A 19623-nucleotide genomic window follows, 5' to 3' on the forward strand; every position below is an offset into this window, starting at 1 on the left:
CGGACACCCAGGTCAGCATGCAGGAATATCGCATGCGTCAAAACCAGAAAACAGCAACTCTGGCTTTCAGGATTTGGAAAAGTTTTAACGGCTGATCCAAGGACCCCCAAGTCTCGTGTGTTTTTTTTAATTGCCTCACCAACCAGGAGCTGCCCTCTTTCCAATGGCCAGCAGGCTGCTAGCACTGGAACCAGGAGCCCCCTCCCCTCCCCCCCCACAGATCAGACCATGAAATGGCAGCCACTGCCAGAGCCCTCTCGCACCCAGCTCCACAGATGAACAGGCACACACCACCTTTGCTGTTCAGCTTGCTTTAATATCTGCACTGGAAAGTGAAGCACTGCACCGCTGCACAGAGCTGCGGGTGGGAGTGGGGGGAGGCGCAGCTCAGCCCCTCAGAGATTGTTCAGTTCAAGAAGAGTTTGGTCCAGGACCTGGTGGATGCCGACGTTCTCCTCTTTGGCACTGGCCAGGTTCTCTGCAAACACAAGGCAGGCGACGGACACACGCACCGAGCCACAGGCACACACAGTCAGATTGAGAGCCCCCCCCAGCCAAGTGAGAGGAAGAAAGGAAGGCACACGCACAGACACACACACACACGCCCAAGGGGCACATCAGTCTCATGTCTTCCGAAGAAGAGCAGCAGCTACAAGGATGCCAGGCTACCTAGAAGGGGCTGCCCTAGATGCTAGCAGGCAGCCTTCTCCCTCCTGGTTGCTAAGAGAAGGCCAGGCCAAGCGCACAACACCAACCAGGTGCTTCACAGCTAGCTGAGGGTGCTAAGTGGCTGAGAGGGCAGCAACTATTCAGAGAAGATGGAAAGAGAGAGGGGGCACTGCTGACCAGGACTGTGCCCCACCACCTGTGTTCTCCAGCCCAGGGAGAGGCTCCCTCCAGATCCTCCCCCCGCCCAGCGGCAATGGTGTGTGGAGTTCATCCCTTCCCCACCAGGAACCAGCCATCCCTGGACACCCCACCCTTCCAAGCATCTGCTGCCAGGGTGGGGGGGGGGCAGAGGTTTTTCCTCTTCCCTGAATGCACCCCAGGCACGAGCCCTTCCCCCTCTTGCAGGGACACCCAACATCAGCTAAGTGTTGCTACAGCCCTGTACCACCACCACCACCACCCCGAGAGCAGGAGGGACCCTCCCAGAGTAGGGAGACGCTAACTCAGTTGTGGAGGCCGTTGAGGACCAGCCGGAGTTCTCTAGCAAGGAGACGGTTTTTCTCTGTCTCCTGCTGGAAGCGTGCTAGAGAAGAGGCCGAGGCGTCCGTGGTGGCGGCAGCGAAAAAAAGAGAAGGAAGGAAAGAAGGAAGACACAGGCGTCAGTGCAGAGGAAAACAGAAACCGGGGAGGCCAGGTGCTCGATTCCCCCCACACACACACACACTCCGAAGCCTCTTTCCGAGACCCCCAGAGAAGGCAGCTGCTCTCCTAGGACAGCCAGTGAACCAACCCTTCCCCCCCCCCATTTCCGCCTTGTTCCCCACGAACAAGTGCAGGCACGGAAGCAGGAAACGTCCGCCTCGAGAGGCAGGCAAGGGAGCACTTTCTTAATGCAGCAGCTGCTGCGGGGTGCCAGGATGACACCCCGGAAAAAGGCACTGACCGATTCTCACTGCTGCACCCGCGGGAAGGAGGGCAGCTCGGCTCCCACTTTCGGTGCACCTGGCAGACAGCGGAGCCTGGGAATCCTGGAGCTGCTCCACACGCCTTGCTTGGGCCTCTCCCCCACTCATCTGGGGCCTCACCCCTCACACACACACACACCCTGTCCGCCCTGGGAACCCCAAGCCAGAGAAATGTGAGACTAACTGCTGGTGAGGAATCTTGGCTCTGTTACTCCCCCACCCTCCGCTTGACCCAAAGAGGTGAGGGGGTGGGCGGCGGCAGGGCTGATGGGCATGAGGCTTGATGGGCGCAACCCAAGGGTTCAAATGAAGAGGCAGAAATGGAGAGAAGAGAAGGAGAGCTTGAGAGATGTTTATTGAAATGAAGGAGAACAGAACATGGAAGGCACCATGGAAGACAGGCAAGGGGGACGAACAAGCAGAGCCAGGAGGGTCCAGTAGGGGTCTGCGGCCCTCCCGTCCCACCCAGGCAATGGGCCTTTCCCTGGCCGGCGAGTCCCCCGCTTTAGATAAGGCAGGCTGCTTTCTTAGCACAGCCAGCGCCCCTGTAGTGCAGCCCTAAGGCACTTGGGCGTAGAAAAACCCCACTCCCTCCATGGAAACCCCCCCTCACCCCCCCTCCCCCGGGGTGGAGAAGTATGAGGAGGGGGAGAGAGCTGACAAGGCATTTGCGGAAGGACGGGGTGCTCAAGGGGTGGCTGGACAGGGCAGGGCAGTGCAGCCGTGATGGGGCTCAAAGAGAGGTGATGTCATTCAGTGCATTGTCCAGCTCCTCACTGATGGCCTTGTACTTCATCTTCTGGGCATAGACCTCGTCTGCAGCCAGCGTGCAGTGCAGGGAGGGTGGACGTAATGCAGGGGGTGAGAGACAGCCAGGCAGTAGTGAAGGAGGAGGGAGAAAAGAGTGAAAGTGAGAGGAAGGAAGAGGGGCAGACGGAGGGGACTCTTGCGCAGAGGCACTGAGGTCTCACTATATCCTCCCCCCTCCCCAGCTGTCTGCAGGCATCGACTCACACCCACCCATCCCCAGGCCAAGTGCTGGGGGGGAGGTTTTGAGGAGGGGGACTTACCTTCTAAATCATCAATGGTTTTCTCCAACTTTGCCACAGACCTCTCAGCAAATTCTGCCCGAGTCTCAGCCTGGCGGGGTTGGGGCAGAGAGAAGAGTTTACATTGGCCCAGAAATGAAGGAGATGCCCAGAAGCCACCCTGAAGCCTTGGAGAAAGGAGTACTCCTGACTCCATTCTGAACCCCCAGAGTAGGCCCAAGGGACCATCCCCAGCTCCCTATCCTGCCTGCTTCCCCCCCCCCCCACCCCGCCCTACCTGCTCCCTGCTGCCCACCTGAGCAGGATGAGGCTAAAGAGAATAAAACGCAGGGACGGCGGTGGTTCTGCCAGACCGCCCCGTCCAGACACAGGGATCTATCTGGCCATGCCAGGTGAGGGCAAAAATGTCTTCCATCCCCAGCTGCCTCCTTCCTCTCCCAACGGGGGAAGGAAGCAGCAGGGCCTTGGGCACCCTTGGGGGCTGCCTGCACAGGCCTGGGCCAAGGCAAGTGGGAAACGGGGCGCTCAGCAGAGGACGGAGCTCCCCCCGCCCTGAGCAGGGGGCACAGTCTCCCCACAGCAGAAATCCTTTTTTTGTCTTCTCTTTTTTTCTTTTTTTTAAGATATGAGAAAGGTAAAACTGTTGGGATGGCTCGTATGAGGAAAAAGATGTAACGCTTAAGTGTCAATAACTCTGAGAAAATCTTAACCGGTAAGAATGTCTTGAACATTGCGGGGAAAACGAATCTAAATAAGGACTTTGGAAACAGGACTTAACGATTGCTACTAATTAAGAGGACCCCTTAGAGAAGCTTTATACTGCTGTGGCTGTTAAATACTAGGAAAAAAAATGTTTACATTCCAGGGTTATCTATCGAAACGTGAAGAGATGTATTAATTTAAGGTTGGTTAAAGAGAATATTACCGGAAGAAGAGAAAAATCAAAGAAAGCTACTATGTCCATTATGGAATTAGAGAAATGAATGGTTAGGGATTACTTTTAAAGGTAAACCCAGACGACGCCCTACTTACCAGATATTAAGGTGACTATGTTAAAAAAAATTCAATAAAATATAATATATGAGAAGTCAGGCAAGAAGGAAGGAAAGGAAGGAAGGGCAGCAACTCTGGGTACTCAGGCCACAGAACGGAGACTATGGCAACAGACGGGACAGGGGCCAAGGAGTCAACGTCAAGTCAATGAGGGACTTGATGGCTCTCCTGGTGCAGATTCCCCCTGCAGTGAGAATCTCCAGCAACGGGGTGTGGTGTGTGTGTGTGTGTGTGTGTTCTGCTCTCTAGCGCTCCAGGGAACATCCTTTCTGGGCTGCTGCTATGTGGCCCCATCCTCCTCCAATGAAAATCATGGCCAAGGTTGGGGGGGGTGAGGGTTGGGGGTGAGCAGCCTGTCCCTCCCTGCCTGCCTGCCTCCCAGGGTCCAGGAGCTGAGCCCTGACTGATCCTTCGGAGCCAGATCCTCCATCCATTTTCCACCCCGCACGTATGGAGCCCCAACACCCCCCCCCCAGAAGAAGAAGCGTTTCCCCCTCACCTCTTTCAGCTTGTCTGTCAGCAGCTTTATCTCCTCCTCGTATTTATCCTCCTTGGTGGAATACTTGGCAGAGAGGAAAGAGAGAGGAGGGATAAATGACGAGGCGCGGCAGCCCGCAGCCTTCCCCCACCCCCACCCCTTTACTCCCCACACTGCAGAGCGACCCTCTTCTCTTATAGGAGCTGTCCCACCCCATCCCGCTCCCCCACCCCTACCTTGTCAGCTTGAGCCTCCAAAGATTTGAGGTTGTTGGTGACAATTTTCAGCTCCTCCTCAAGGTCCCCGCATTTACTGTGTCCCAGCCAGACAGAGAGAGGCAGAGGCAGGGCAGAAGGAAGGAAGGAAGGAAGGAAGGAAGGAAGGAAGGAAGGAAGGAAGGAAGGAAGGAAGGAAGGAAGGAAGGAAGGAAGGAAGGAAGGAAAGGAGCAGAGAGAAAGAGGGGAGGGAGAGCATCAGTGGAGAGAAAAAAAGTGGGGGAGGTTCCCAAAGAAGAGGGCCAGAGAGATTCCTCTTGCAGGGCTGGAAACTGAGCTGCACGACATCAGCTGAATTGGGGGTGGGGGGGGGTGGGGAGGGGGCCTTTGCCGCTCCAGCAGAACCTTCTTCCCCCGTGTCTCCCAAGCCAGCCGCCTTCAGACACAGGGATGCCCAGCCTGCCTTTCCATCCGGGCAGCTAACGCAGGGGGACAAGAAGGGGCCATTGGGTCACCTTGCTGGTGGCGATGGAGGCTGAGACGGCTGCTTCTGTGGGAAGATGCTGCTGTTTCAGCCGCCTCCTCCCCACACACACACACACTACCCTTCACCCCACCTCAGTTGCCTCTGCGTCCTCCAAGGAAAAGCTAGGCCAGGGGTAGGCAGCCTTGGCTCTTTTATGACTCGTGGACTCCAACTCCCAGAATTCCTGAGCCAGCATAGCTCAGCATGGAAACCTCTCCCTTTCCCCTCAGCATGGCTGGCTCAGGAATTCTGGGAGTTGAAGTCCACCAGTCATAAAAGAGCCAAGGTTGCCTACCCCTGAACTAGGCCATGGGTGGTTCCTAAAGTGCTGCTCAGCCCTCCGTGCAAGGCCAGAAGAAGCACCCAAACAGCAGTGAGGAGGGACCACCTCCGTTGCAGTCACGCTGAGCTGGGAGGCCCCAGAGCAGCCCCTCTGCACCTTCCTTTGCCCTCTCTGCCATGGGGGTGCAGCCAGACCTGAGCCTCCATCGGGACACGAAGCATCCAGGAGAGATGCCAGCCAGAGAAACTCAGCAGAGGAGGCAGAAGAGAGGAGAAAGATTCGAGGACCCAGGACTGGGTGAAAAGCAGAGGAGAGAAAGCGCGCCGCAAAGGCGCAAAAGAGAGGAGGGAGAAGAGGGCAGAAGAGCCCCCTACTCAGTACCTCTTCCTCTGAAGCCATCAAGGATTTGAGGGCCTGATCCATAGTACGGAGCTCCTCTTCCAGCTGCCTCACACGGCTGGGGACGCAACGCAAGGATTAGCCGGAGGAGAAGGCCAGCGGGATCTACACAGCCAGGGCTGCTCCCCCGCCCCCGCCCCCCAGCTTAGGCCCAGGATGGGCTGCCCAGAACTCAAAATGTGGAGAAGCCATCAATAATTTGTGCCAAGATAGAAACCACGTGGTGCCTCTGGAGAGCCAATCCTGTCAATCCTCTTGCTCTTTCCTAGAGACATGGGGTGGGAAAGAGGCCTCAGGAATAATCTGAAGCCGGGGGCTCAGTTAAGACAAGGACCTTGGCGTCCGTCTTCTTGAGGGCAAGACCAGAGAAGATGGAAGCACCATCACACAGGGAAGCACAGGGACCGTCTCCCCACTTACACACAAGGGCCCCACCCTGCCTTCAAGGCCACCGGGGCCCATCAGCTCCCTGCAGAGCAGAGAGGAAAGGAGCGCAGGGGCTGAAGGGGGGCTTGGGATGCTTTCTCAAACGGGAGCCGAGAAATGGGCCGATTGTGAGAGAGGAAGCCATGCAGGGCAAGGGAGGAGAGGGAAGCAGGCTGGGGATGCTCTCTGCCCATTGGGCCCCCTGCACTCCGTGGCCGGACAAAGGAGCTGGCAGCTCCCCTAGCTGTACTCACCTCTCGGCCACCTCTGCCCTCTCCTCAGAGCGCTCCAGATCCCCCTCCAGGATCACCAGCTTACGGGCCACCTGACAAGCAAAGGCCACGTCAAATGAGTGGGTGGGATGCCCCCCACAAAGGCAACCAGGGCCAGGGCCAACGTCTCCCTCCCACAGCCTCGAGGGCTCACCTCTTCATATTTGCGGTCTGCCTCTTCAGCGATGTGCTTGGCCTCCTTCAGCTGCATCTCCTGTAGTTCCATCTTCTCCTCGTCCTTCATGGCTCGGTTTTCGATGACCTTCATGCCTCTGGAGAAAACAAGCCCTGGTCAAGAAAACTCTCCTGCAGCTGCTGGGCTGGAGAACTGACCACAACCTCGACACCAGTATCTGAGCACACAGCTGCACCCTGCCATGCTTACCATCCAGAGTGCACAACCCTTCGCTAGGGGTCCCTGGGCTTTGACCGTAGTCCCCATCGGTCCTGCTCACTTTTGACCCCCTCCTTCATCTCATGGGACAGGGGCAGGTCATGTCTTCAGTGCTTTAAAAGCCCTGGGTTCAGGTCCAGGCAACCCAACAATTTTCTCTGCAGCCATCCAGGCAGGTAGGCAGGCAGAATGGGGCTGGGGAGTGACTGGTATTATTACACCTGCCTTCTCCTGAAAAACTCCCTTTGCTCGCCTCTTTAGTGATCCAAGACTGCCATTTATGCCAGTGAGAGCTGGAAGGCGTCAGCAAGTATTAAGGAGAGACTTGAGGTCTTTCAACAAAGATGCCTCTACCGAATCCTAAAGGTTCGCTATTTGGACCATGTCACTAACAACGAAGTGCTCCAAAAGAGTTTCTCTTGCAAACTACCTAACATGGTCACGCGCAGAAGACTCCAATTTGCCAGTCTCTTCATGGAGAACAACTGAATCCCCAAGATGGAAGTCAGATGGACCCCTCCCAAATGACCACCAGGACGCCCTCAAAATACATGGCCAAGAACGTCCATGGAAGACTTAAAGACTTTACGCATCACATGGGAAGAGGCTGAAGCACCCGCCCAAGACCGAAAATGCTGGAGGTCCTTTGCTGCCCGACATGATTCATAGCACGGGAGGATCTAAGTCTTGCCCTGGAAGCAGATTTCTTGGGCTACACTTATTTTCTTAAGTAGCCACAAGGACTCTCCAGCCCTTCAGCCAGAAGCCCCGTGGCTTCATCGGGGTTAATCAGATGAAGGGTGCATGCTTGCCTCCCAATGAACATTAGTCCCACCTCTCGCTCTCATCAGCCATCTTCTCCGTCTCCTCCAGTTTCTGCAGCGCGGTGGCCAGGCGCTCCTGTGCTCGGTCCAACTCCTCTTCCACCAGCTGGATACGGCGGTTCAGAGATGCCACATCTGACTCAGCCTGCAAAGAAATTACTGCCCTGAGACCAGTCTCTCTCCCTCCTTAAGGCTTACACCGACAGCCAGAGCGGTCTCATCATAACTTACAGTTCAGAAAATTCACTCCCCCACACCTCCAGGTGGGGATCCAATACCAGCCTTTACCCAGGGCAGGTTGGTTGTTCTTCCCCCAAATACCAGACAACCCCCATGAGCCATCCAGTACAACACACACACACCAAAGATGATTGATTTCTAGGAACATTGGGAACCGCCTGGCAAGGGTGCTTCTGATGGGAAACAGCAAGACCAGAGTAAGCCAGGGAAGCACATTTTCAGCCCCCCACAGAGAAACTTCCAGGATTAAACCTAGACCCGTGGTGGCAAACCTATGGCACGCGTGCCACAGATGGCACGCAGAGCCCTCTCTGAGGGAACATGCACTATTGCCCTAGTCCAAGGCCTTTAGCTGGGTTTTATAAAACCTTTTCGCTTTAGGCCTCCACTGCTGTATGCAAAAAAATAAGGTTCGTTCAATCAATCAATCAATTTCAACTTCTCACGGGGGGGGGGGGAAGATCTCGCAAAGTTGGAATTGATTGATTGAACTTTTTAGTCCCACCCTGTCTGCAGTTACCACTGCAGCCACGCCCACCCGATGGGCCACACCCACCCGATGGGCCACACCCACCCGATGGGCCATGCCCACACATACAGTAAGTGGATTTGGGGTTGCGGTTTGGGCACTCGGTCTCTAAAAGGTTCGCCATCCGTGACCTAGACCCACACCCAGAAGGTCAACCCTGACCCCTGACCTCCAACCTCAGCAAGGGCCAGCCTCAGGAGGAACTCCATTCCTGGCCCTGCTTTGCAAGCCCCAATCACACCAGGCCTTTTCCTGTAGACCTCAAGGAAGATGACCTTGATGGAGCAAAGAGGGTGGAGCAGGTCTTCAGGTCCCACTGATATTCAGAAGAGGCTCAAACGGACACAGGAATTCACAGGAATGTTTGAAGGGAAAGGAGGCACCCTTCAGTCCGGCCTGCAAAATTCTATGGTTATAGCCAATTTCAGCAAAAGCCCTTTTTACTCTTCCCGTGAAGTTAATCTCACAGTCTGGGTCTACTTATGGGTCTGATGATGCCCAGCCTGACCCCAGGCCCCATGATCTGGCCCTTATGCCATTTTTCTCCAGCCTGCAGAACATGGATTGATCCTGCTTCAGTTTAATACAGGAAACAGACCTCAGTATTTCTGAGATCTTTCCCATCCTTGATTGATTGACTTAACTGATTTATAAAAGTAATAAAATCAGGTAGGAGCCCTTTTCTGGAGGATGGCAGAAAGAATGTATTTTGGAATCAGAGAAAGGGGAGGGACCACAGTCCTCTCTTGGGCAGAAGCTGGGATCCTGATGCACCCACGTGTGGGAAACACACTAGTAACTTATTCACTCCCAGACCGTATGCTTTATCAACCCGGAAATTGACCTAGAGTCTGGGACCCAATTCCCCAAACAGTCCCTTTGCCTTTTGTAGATTCCTGCTAACATCAGGGAATGCCTCCTCTCCCACCAAATGGGGGTGGCAACTCCACCCCTCTAAACAGCTGGATGGACAGAGCACCTTGAACGGTCAGCTTTTGCACCACTGGCTAAGCTTGGTTAGGGATCTGAGTGTCCCTGTGCAGCTTAGCCCTGAAGGAATGGAAGGGGGATCTGATGGGCAGGGAAGGAAGGAGAAAGAGCCGCCCCAAAGGGCAGAGAAGCCGATGAGGAGAGGTGGAGTAGGGCAGTGCCTGTGTGTAAAAGAAAAGAGGAACGTTTCTGCTGGGTACAAAGTCTGTGCTCGGGCATCTCTGGCCACCAGGCCCTCCCCCAACACACACACACACACACAGAGAGAGACAGGGCAGCCTCTCCAGGGCTCCTTGGCCTCCCTTCTGCAGAGCTGCTGGCTTTCCCCGCTACCCCAACCCCAACCCCATCTCTTCTCTCTCTCTCTCTCTCTCTCTCTCTCTCTCTCTCTCTCTCTCTCTCTCTTTCTCTCTCTCTCTCTCTCTCTCTCTCTCTCTCTCTCTCTCTCTCTCTCTCTCTCGTCCTACATCCTGCCTTGGGGCCTGGGAACCTGCCACTGCCCCATGGGGCTTGATAGACTCTCTTGTACAGCCCCCAGAAGCCAGCAGGAGCTCCATTGAGCAGGAGGGAGGAGGAATGTGGGACTCTGGGCGTGGCAGGCCAGGAGACTGCTGGGAACCGGAAGTGATCCATGAACCCACTAAAGGAATTTTAAAAAGGAGCCAAGCATCTCGAGTGAGCACAGCAGCCTCGTGGCCAGCTCTAGCAGCACTGATGGGGGAAAAGATCCACCCCCCCCACCCCCCACCCCCCACCCCCATTGAGACACTCTGGACTTTAGAACAGGAACGCCATGGAGAAGCACGGGCGGGGGGTGGGGGCTCCCACACACTGCCAGGGGCCTCCAGGTCCCCTCCCTAAACGGCCCTTCCTGGCAGGCTGACTCAAGTCCAGCAAAGACTGACGGGAAACGGTGAAGCAGCAGCAGCAGCAGCGGCAAGGGTGGGACAGCCCAGGGAGCCTTGCTGCTTTCTTTTAGGCAGTGCTGACTAAAGCAGGAGGAATGCCCCCCTCCCCCCCCAGCAGCATATTCCCCAGAGGAAAAGGACAATGCGAGCTGGGGGGGGGAGGATTTCCTGTTTATTGCAGCAGATGGAGGTGGGCTGCACGCTCAGAGGGGGGCAGGGGGGCGAGGAGGAGCGAGACAGCCCTCCCCCCCACAACTCCACACATTCCAGGCAAGGGAGGAGCATCCTGCCAGGTCCAGCCGCCATTGGCATGGGGGAGGCCCAAGAACCTGGGCCATATAAGAGGGTCAGAAAAAGCAGCCTCTTCTCAGGGCTTCGGAGAGGGCGCCTGGCAGGAAACTAGTGCATGACACAACATGCTGGAGAGGAAGGAGAGGAGGGGGAGGCGCAATCAAGCCCAGGATGAAGCAACCAGGCCTGGACTGGAGAGGAGCCTCAGAGCACCCAGGCCGCAGGGCAGGAGGAGAGGACAAACGGTCCAAGTAGCCCAGCCCAGTTCCTGCTTTCTCCATCCAGGGCCTTGTCTTTGCACCCAGAAGACTCGGCTCTCCTGTCTGGACTGCCAACATTCACCCATGGAATCCGGTGCCCTCACAGAAGCCTCAGCCAATCCCTGCTGAGCCATCAAGGCCTGGGGGCTCACTTCTGAAGGCAACCCACCTAGAAACATTAGAGCCGAGCGAGCTTTACAACCTGCCTCCAGAAGCTGCGAATGCTCCAACATTGGAAGTTTTTTAAGAAGAGACTGGACAGCCATTTGTCCAAAATGGTATAGGGTTTCCTGCCTGCGCAGGGGGTTGGACTAGAAGACCTCCAAGGTCCCTTCCAAATCTATTATTATTATTATTACTACTTCCACACCCTGCATGAACAGTTCACGGGGCTTGGAAGTGCAGAGCCTCAGTAAGTCTGGATCAGCCATGGGCGGGGTGTGTGTGTGTGTAGGACAACCCCCTTTGTTACCCACATGGCATTCCACAGTGAAGGAGGCTGAGGGTTCAATCCAGAAAGCATCCAGAAAGCAGTTACTGCACAGGAAAAAAAACAACTAGATGCGCCTTCAAAGCAGCTCTGAAATACTTCGCAGAGTGAAAACAGCAGTTCACTCAGCAAACCAGTAGCACTGATGATGTTACCTAGTTTGGGTCATGGAAGCCTGCAAGAAAACAGCCGACAAAGACCCCCCATGTCGACCCTGAGCTACAATATTCTCCTTTAATGATTCCTCCAAGTGGCTGAGATAAGCCTCTGGGAACCTTGTGTCCACCCTGGGAATTGAACCAAGCACAACCTGCCTCTCCTCACATCATTAAACCTTTTGCTTTTGGGCCCATCTCTCCCAGAAGCCAGAACCCCCCCCTCCTTCTCCCCCCCTCAGTTTCAGCTGTCCAGGTAGGAAGGGGAAGCAAGTCCTCCAGCACAGCAGCCCAGCGTTCTCCCCACATCCACCGGCAATCAGAAGCAGCCAGCCGGCTCCCCGCCCGGGACTTATCCAGGTGACCGTGGCCTGGCTCAGTGGGAGGCTATAGGGGGGCTGCTGCTCCCCCAATGTAAGCCCATCCAGCGGGTCGCGAAGGATGCGAAGCCGCCGTGCCGAGCGCGGGCACCGGCCAGCAGCGGCCAGCAGCAGCTCGGGGTCCCCGAAAGCCAGACTTGGTGCGGGCTTCCGCTTGAGCCAGGGAAGAATTTCCCCTGGCCCGGAGAAGGGGAGGAGGAGCGGCCGCGCCAGCCCCCCAAAGCAGGAGGCGGCGTACCTGCGCAGGGCAGGGCCCGCTCGGCGGGAGCCCAGGAGGATCGATCCGAAAAGGGCAGCTCAGCCCAACGACGGAGCTGCCCGGAATCCTGGCAAAGCACCCTCTTGCGCCCGAAACAAGAGTCGCCTGCTGCTGGGCTTGGCGGCCGGCCGGCCGTGGGGCTGAGGCCACGAGGCGCTCTGTCCATGCTTCGAAGAGGAACACCGGGCAGCCCTCGGAGGGCGGCCGCGACGCGGGGCCCGGCGGGCGATGGGTGGGGTGGGGAAAGGGGACACCCCATCGGGGCCCGCCGCTCACCCGTTCTCTGGCTTGGCGCTCGGCGTCCACCTCCCGCTGCAGGTGCTCGGCGCGCTCTTCGGCCTCGTCCGCCACTTGCTGTAGCGTCTGGATCTTCTTTTTGACCGCCTCGATGGAGCTGCCCCCGGCCATGGTCCCAGAATTTTTTTTTTGGGGGGGGGCGAGGCGGAGGGCAGGGGATGGAGGGGGCCGCTGGACCCGCCGTGGACGCGGGCGCAGAGCGAACGGACTGACCGGCCAGCTGGCGGGGGTCTCGGGCCGCGGTCTCTTCTTGGCCCTCCTTCCCTCGGCTCGCTCGCTCGCTCGCTCTCCCGCCCGCCCAGCAGGAAGAAGCGCGGTGGGTGGGGACCGAGGCGGCCCTTCGAGCTGCTCTTGCCGCCGTCCCCCCCCCACACCTCTTCCTCTTCCTCCTCCCCCTCTCCCCGCCCCACCGGCTTTGCCCGGCATGCGCCTCCCTCCTCCGGCGGGCTCGGCCAAGCCCTGCCTTAAAGAGCCCGCTTCAAGCCAAGCCGACAGCCTCCGCTCAGCCCAGGTGGGGTTTCCGCACCTAGCGCCAAGGTGAGGCTAGAGACGCCTCGAGAGGGGGAAGGGAAAAGCCCGCTGCCCCTCGGCCGAGCCCCAGGATGACCTTAAGTCAGGGGTCTTCAAACTTGGCCAGCCCTGGCTGAGGAGTTCTGGGAGTTGAAGTCCACAAGTCCTAAAAGGGCCAAGTTTGAAGACCCCCCTGACTTCAGTCATATCCATGGGGATCCTGAAGGAGCCAGCTTGGCCTCCCGTCACTTGCCCGGAGGAGTCCATTCCTCCCAAGGAAGTTTATCGCCACCTAGTGGTGTAACTGGAGACTGCCGCTATCCACCTCCAGTATACAAACAGGTAAGGCAGGGGTCTTCAAACTTGGCCCTTTTAGGACTTGTGGACTTCAACTCCCAGAATTCCTCAGCCAGCATGGCTGGCTGAGGAATTCTGGGAGTTGAAGTCCACAAGTCCTAAAAGGGCCACGTTTGAAGACCCCTGAGGTAAGGTATAACAGCCCATTCTCAACTTCCAGGGCCTCCAAATATCCACCCAAGGCGCTGAGCAGAACACTGCCATCTGTCTTAGAAGAAACGGCGGAATCTCTAGAGAGGATTTGGGGTCGTCTTCAAACATACTTGGACTTGGCAGTTGGCAGGTTTTGTATTGACTAACACCATCTTCAGCTGCCATCTTCCTGTCCTATTTCATGCCCAGCTAGATGAAGGATGGCTCTCGATTGGGGTGGGTGGGTGGAGGGCAGGCTGATGGATGTCTTCAGACTCGCAACTCTGCCTGAGACTTCCCCGGCTGAAAAAAAGGGACGGATGATGGGCTTCTCTTCTCCCCCCCCCCCCAGAGAGCAAAAAGCACTGGTGGAAGTCAAGAAGAGAGTCTGTGAACTCAGAGTTTCTGCTGCTGGAAACCAGGTGGTGTAAAGTTCATTTAAAATCCTGAAGCAAACCGAGCAGCAATCCTGCTCAGCCCAGTGGCAGGTGGGCAGGCAGGCAAAGTATCGGGACCGGCAGAGAGAGAAGCCCAGGCTGTGGCTCTCTCAACCCACAGAAGGCAGTTCTAAGCATTTTCTCTTGGATGAGGGTTGCAAATAAAGGTATCTCCCGTTTGGAGGTTCTCTTTCTCCAGAGTTACAGGAAATGACTTTTCCCAACCATCTGCTCAGCAAATCTGCAGCCAGCCTTTGCTACTGGGCAAACTTTTAACTGACCTGGATAGGTCTGCTTTGTACCCAGCAAGGCCAGCACATTCCCTTCATCTCCACCTTGTCTCTGGTCTGACACAGGGCAGGAAGTCAGTCTGGTTTTGGAACAGCCAAAGACCACTTTGGGGCCTGGCTTCCAAGCATGTACAGCATTATGAAGGAGTTTGAAGGAAGAAGCATTGTGAGAGAGTGTCTCCAGCAGGATGTTGAACTCCCAAGTTAAATCTCACTGTTCTTTTTAAAAGAATTCCTTTCTCCGCAGCTGGTCCCAAGGAAGGATCTGTGTGGGGATTTCAGCTTCAAACTGGCTGATACTTGATTTGGGAAAGCAGTTCTGGGAGGGGGGGTGTTTCACCCTCCTTTCTATCACTTGGCTGCACTTCCCCTGCTCCTCTGTCTGGCTGCTGGCTCCCCTCCTGCCCTCTGGTCCTCTCCTTTTCACAGTCTGATATCGCTCTTACCCCCAAGGAGGACCAGTGCCAAGAGTCCTCCTGGCATCCTGGCACCCTGCTAAACCCAGCCTGTCTTGACCCAGTCTTTTTTTTTAAATTACATTTATATCCCTCCCTTCTCCGAAGACTCAGGGCGGCTTACAAGCTTAGCAGTAGCCTTCATTCTATGTATATGCCTGCTTATTAGGGCTTTCACACACACCCCCAAGCGGCATTATTACAAAGTCAGCTTATTGCCCCCAACAATCTGGGTCCTCATTTTACCTACCTCGGAAGGATGGAAGGCTGAGTCAACCTTGAGCCTGGTGGGATGCGAACCTGCACTAATTGCAGGCAGCTGGTGTTACTTAAGGAGGCATTAGCCCACTGCTCCACCAAGGCTCTGTCCCTCTCAGCTGCTTCACAGGGGCAGCATGTCCATTCAATTGTCTGTTCAGGGCAACTCTGTTGGCTCTCCAGAGTCACAACCTGTGACAGAACTCTGATGCTCTTCAGGGCTTGGCCAACCAGGCTGAGTTGTGGCTGAACCTACATCCGCTGCTGGCCAGAGGTCAGAGATGGACCAGTCATGTGCTGTGGACAAATGGACATGATCTACAGGTTGGAAAATGGAAGGACAAACCTGGAAAAGGAGGGCTGTCCCTGGCATTTCATTTCAATATCTCCTCCTAAAGCACAAAACCGTCCTTGAGATGGTTGGAGCACAGCTAACCTGGAACCACAGTCCGGCATCCTAAAGATTTTCATCCTGGCAGTCATGTCACATGATTGCTTTAAACTCACTTGCAATCCACCCCAAGGTTCTTGGGGTTTTTTTGCAAGTACGATTACCAAGCCTGGAACCCCTCATCTAGTGTGTGTGTGTATGTGTGTGCGCACACACACACACACATTGGATAAAATTTTGGCATTACATTTGAAGAAACATGGCACTGGTCTTGTTAAATTCATTCTGTTCAGCTCATTTCTCCAAGCTCCAAGGATAGTTTTGATTATTATTTCTGCCCTCTAGGGTATTAGCTATCTTATCAAAAGCTGAGGTGCCTTCAGATTTGATCAGCATTCAACTCATTAATAAAAATATTGAAGAGTAGAGAACCCAGGGTTAACCCTGGCGGCATCCAAGCAAGTTCCTTCATTCAGTCTGATGCAAAAAGCTTTAACCATCATGCTACAAGGATTACTTTCAAGCCAGCCCTGGAGGTCTTTAATTCCAAGGCCATCGAGCCATGCTCAACTAGTTCATTAATCAGCATATTGTGGGGGTGCAGCAATGTTTGGCTGAAATCAACAGGTACATTCCCACAATCTATTAAGGAAGTTACATGAACAAACACTGTATAAGAGTAATCTGGCAAGATTCCTCTTGGAAATCCATGGAGGTTTGTGTTGATTAACCCGTCGGAATGCTTATAGATCAGTCTTTTTATGAACTGCTCTGTGTTCTTCCAAGGCAGAAATATCAGAAAGCTTCACTTGTTCTTTATTGTTGCCCCTCCCCCATTTTTTTTTTGGAAGACAGATATTTGTTTTTCTCCAGGCCTCTTTGATGCTCTCCTCCATCTGGCTGTTTCTCTCATCTCAGGCTTCATTCCTGCTCTTCAACCCATCCATCTCTCACAATGTCTGATGGAAAACGGGGGGGGGGGGGGGGGAAGAGTGGACCAAAATAGGAGATGGAAAGTGTAACCTGTTAGTGCTTTGCTTTCTTCCGTTGAGCCTGGCTCTTTTTATTTTGGCGGTAACTAAAGCCCCTTTTATGAGCGCCTTCTGCTAAACTCTTCAGAGATTTGCTTTCTTGATGCCAGCAAACAATTCAAGAGGGCTTGTCTTTTTCACTTCCTTTGTGACCCGAGTCTCTTTTCATTTGGGTTTGCTTATTTTCAGAACTTTATTACACCTTTTTGTGCAATCTCATGGGCTTTTTAAAGCATCTTCTGTTGTTGTTTTTTCTCCTCCTCACCAGAATTGCTTTTCTTTAGGAACTTCCACCCATCTTGGGCAACCTTTCCCCTTCAATTCTCCTTGCCACCGGATTGAGCCTCGATCCTCTTGAGGGATTGGATCACACGGTCCTCCGAAGACTTCCATAGTTAGTACAGGTGTCTGCGTGTGCAGTTTCAGTTCCCTTCAAATCCAACACCCCAGCAGCAAGCACTACACAGATCCAGAAAGAGGGGTGACGTGGGGATTCTGCACAGGGACGGAAGGAGGACGCGGGACCCTGGGGTGCAGTAGAGGCGGAGGGAGCCACCAGGAGGGAAGAGCGGCTGGACTTTCCAAGGCATTGCTCCTCCCCCCGCCAGCCCCACCTCCATCCCCTGGCTCAGGGAATCACCAAATATGAGCAAAGGCGAGAGGGAGAGAAGGCGGCCAGAGGAGGGCGGCAGCGTTCCCTCTTCCTCCCAGCTTCTGCTGAAGGCCCTGGCCCCAGGAAGTGTGGGGATCCTCTGTGGAGAGGGAAGAGGAGTCTTGGGGAGCACTTTAGGTTCTCCTGGGTTGGGGGCAGGGGAGCAGCAGTTCCCTGATGCTGGGGGTGCCCTTTAGGTTCTCCTGGGCTGGGGGCAGGGGAGCAGCAGTTCCCTGATGCTGGAGGTGCCTTGGGTAGAGGAGATCCAGCTGCTCCAGGCAGGGAAAAAGCTCCTTTCCGAACTGGGTCCCAGTGCCAGAGAGGCAAGCCAGGTTTTCCAGGCAGGTCTGGATGGTTGGAAAGAGGGATCCTTTTTTGCACATCTCAGCAGTGGAGCCTGGCTCCTCCGGTGGGCACCAGCCTGGAAGAGCCTGCACATTGGAAAGGGCAGGTGGTCCCACGAAGAAGCTGCCCTTGGTGAATAGGAGACTCTGTTCCAGCGCTCGGAGCTTCTCTTGTACAGCCCCCCCCCCTCTCCTTGCCCTCTGCTGCATGATTTGGCCCACCAGCCAAGGCTGGGGGTCCAAGCACAGATCTGGGCCTGGCGCTTCCATTCCTCACGCTCTGGGAAACTGGCAGGCCTGCCGGAGCCTTCCTCTTCCTCCTCTTTGGATATGGCCCTGTCCCCCATGTCTCTGTTGCTTTCCCTTCTGGCCAGGCCAGCCTCCCCAGCCGTGGGTGCTGCTCGTCGCCGGCAGGCAGGGGTATTTGACCACGGCGGTGTGCGCTGGCTGTCCTCCAAGTGGCAGCTCCGTTTTAGCAGCTCCTTAAGTTTCCCGGATTGGTTTCCACCCAGACGCGGGCCCGGCTTGGAAAGGAGCGTTTATTTATAGGGTGCCAAGTTAACATTACTCCGCCACCGGCCCGCGGCCACCTGCGCGGCCTTCTCGCCAGGGGTCAAAGCCGGTCTGCCCGGAATAGAGGAGGGAGCTCAGGAATTGTAACTGCAGGACTTTTGACGGGATTTTCGGGCGGCTGGCGCGGCGCCCGGCGATGCCTCTCTTAAGCTTCGGGCAGTCCAATTTACTCGGCGCGGAACCCCCCCCCCCGCCTTCCCCGGCGCCCTAGGCAGCAGCTGCTCGAGGCTTAAAGCGCTCGGAATACCTGCCGGGGCGTCGCATCTCATCTGCCGCTGCTCATCAGTGCGCCCCGGCCGACCCCGCCCCGCAAACTCGACCCTTACCCCGAAAGCACTCTCCCACGGACCCCGCCCCGCCCCGCCCCGCCCCGCCAGCCTTCCCTTGACTTACGTCGGCCGCCTTCTTCTCGGCCATCTCCAGCTTCTCCTGGGCTTCCTTGACCGCTTCGGAGTATTTCTCCACTTCATCCTCCGTCCCCTTCAGCTTTTTCTCCAGGCCCTGCTTTTCCTCCTCCAGCTGCGGAGAGAGGGACGGGGTGGAAGAGAAAAAAGGCGGCCGGGAGTCAAGCGGCGCGGTGGCTGGGACGTTGCTGTCCGCCAGCGAGGCTTAACGGGGGAGAGGGGGGGTTGGGGAGAGGAGGGGGGGGAAAGCGGGGGAAGGCAGATGCCGCCCTGAACTCAGAGCCGAGGGGTGCCCCTCTCGACCTCCGCCACTTTAGGAGAGGGGAGAGGGACCGAGGACCTCCCTTGCCTTTCCGAAGGGCACCCAGGGTCCCCGAGCCTATGTGCCCGGCGGGAAAGAAGGTTAAGGGGGCTTGGGGAGCCGGGGACCCCGGGCTGTAGATGGGTCCGGCTCTCCGGGGCAGTCGCGGGCGAGTCACCTGTTTGCACCGGTCCTCCGCCTGCTTCTTGTCGCCCTCCGCCTGCTCGGCTCGGTCTATCGCGTTCTCCTTGTCCAGCTTCAGCATCTGCATCTTTTTCTTGATGGCTTCCATGGTGGCGGCGGCGGCGGCTGGGAGACCGACGGAACGGACGGCTGGAGAAAGAGGAGAGGACGGGCGGCGGAGACGCGAAGGAGCCGAGTGGAGCCGGGAGCGGCGGGTGCTGGCTGGGCGCCCCGGACCTCTGGCGCTGCCTAAAAGCTGGGGAGGGGCCGGTCCCTCCCCCGCCGACCAAGCAGCACCTTTTAGGGACAAGCTGGCAAACTCGGACCGGCCTGCGGGCGGGGAGAGAAAGGCAGACCGCCAAGGGGGCAGCGCATCTCTCCCCGTTTGGCCGTCAGCGCTTCGGCATTCCCGGCCCCCCTCCCAACGAGTCAGGGCGGCCTGGAGGCTCCATAAGCCCCGCCGAGACGGATTTCTCTGCGGCCCGCTACGTCGCGCGACCAAGCCACGGGGCCCCGCTGCTACATCTCGGTGCAAAAGCCCCGGAATCGGGAACCGGGAGGCAGGATCACGCGTGGCAGACACCAGTGGCGGCTTAAGTGAAGCCCTCAGCCGAGCAAAGCCTGGGCTACAGCCTCCTCTATCCGAATCCCCTCGCTGTCCAGCCGTGCCAAGGGACTGCGCCAGAGCGACCGCGGCAGGCAGGGGGTGCAAGGACCTTTGGGATTCGGGGGGGGGAAATCTGTGGTGGTGGTGGGAGCTTGGGAGGGGCACTGGCTGTTGGAGGGATCTGAATAAATTCCTGCATTTGCAATACACATCAAGGACTACAGTAGTCCCAGGGCCTGGGTGAAAAACTTGTCAGACCTCCAGGCTGGGATTTGGGAATGAGAGAATGGAACAGCTAGGAAAAAGCTCCCCGGAGTGGACTGGCACTGGAGGGGTGGGGCGGGAA

General features: G+C 56.4%; 1 protein-coding gene across 8 annotated transcripts; it reads right to left on the minus strand.

The window, feature by feature from the left end:
* Positions 1-301: 301 nt before the first annotated feature.
* TPM2 (tropomyosin 2) lies at positions 302-18907 on the minus strand. 8 transcript variants are annotated; one of them, XM_083356554.1, is made up of 9 exons: positions 18666-18907; positions 18176-18301; positions 7565-7698; positions 6490-6607; positions 6318-6388; positions 5620-5695; positions 4236-4298; positions 2705-2774; positions 302-478 (listed from the first exon to the last, which is right to left on the minus strand). In XM_083356554.1, the coding sequence occupies exons 1-9, from the start codon at positions 18777-18779 to the stop codon at positions 396-398; spliced, it is 855 nt and encodes a 284-aa protein (XP_083212680.1). In that variant the 5' UTR covers positions 18780-18907; the 3' UTR covers positions 302-395. The 8 variants fall into 8 exon arrangements, with proteins under 8 accessions (XP_083212680.1, XP_083212678.1, XP_083212684.1 ...); XM_083356552.1 differs by lacking the exon at positions 5620-5695 and adding an exon at positions 4451-4526 and having other exon boundaries at positions 18666-18906; XM_083356551.1 differs by lacking the exons at positions 302-478; positions 5620-5695 and adding exons at positions 1971-2450; positions 4451-4526 and having other exon boundaries at positions 18666-18906.
* Positions 18908-19623: the final 716 nt, after the last annotated feature.

The sequence above is a fragment of the Vipera ursinii genome (assembly GCF_947247035.1).
Source record: "Vipera ursinii genome assembly, chromosome: 2".
Taxonomy (NCBI): domain Eukaryota; kingdom Metazoa; phylum Chordata; class Lepidosauria; order Squamata; family Viperidae; genus Vipera; species Vipera ursinii.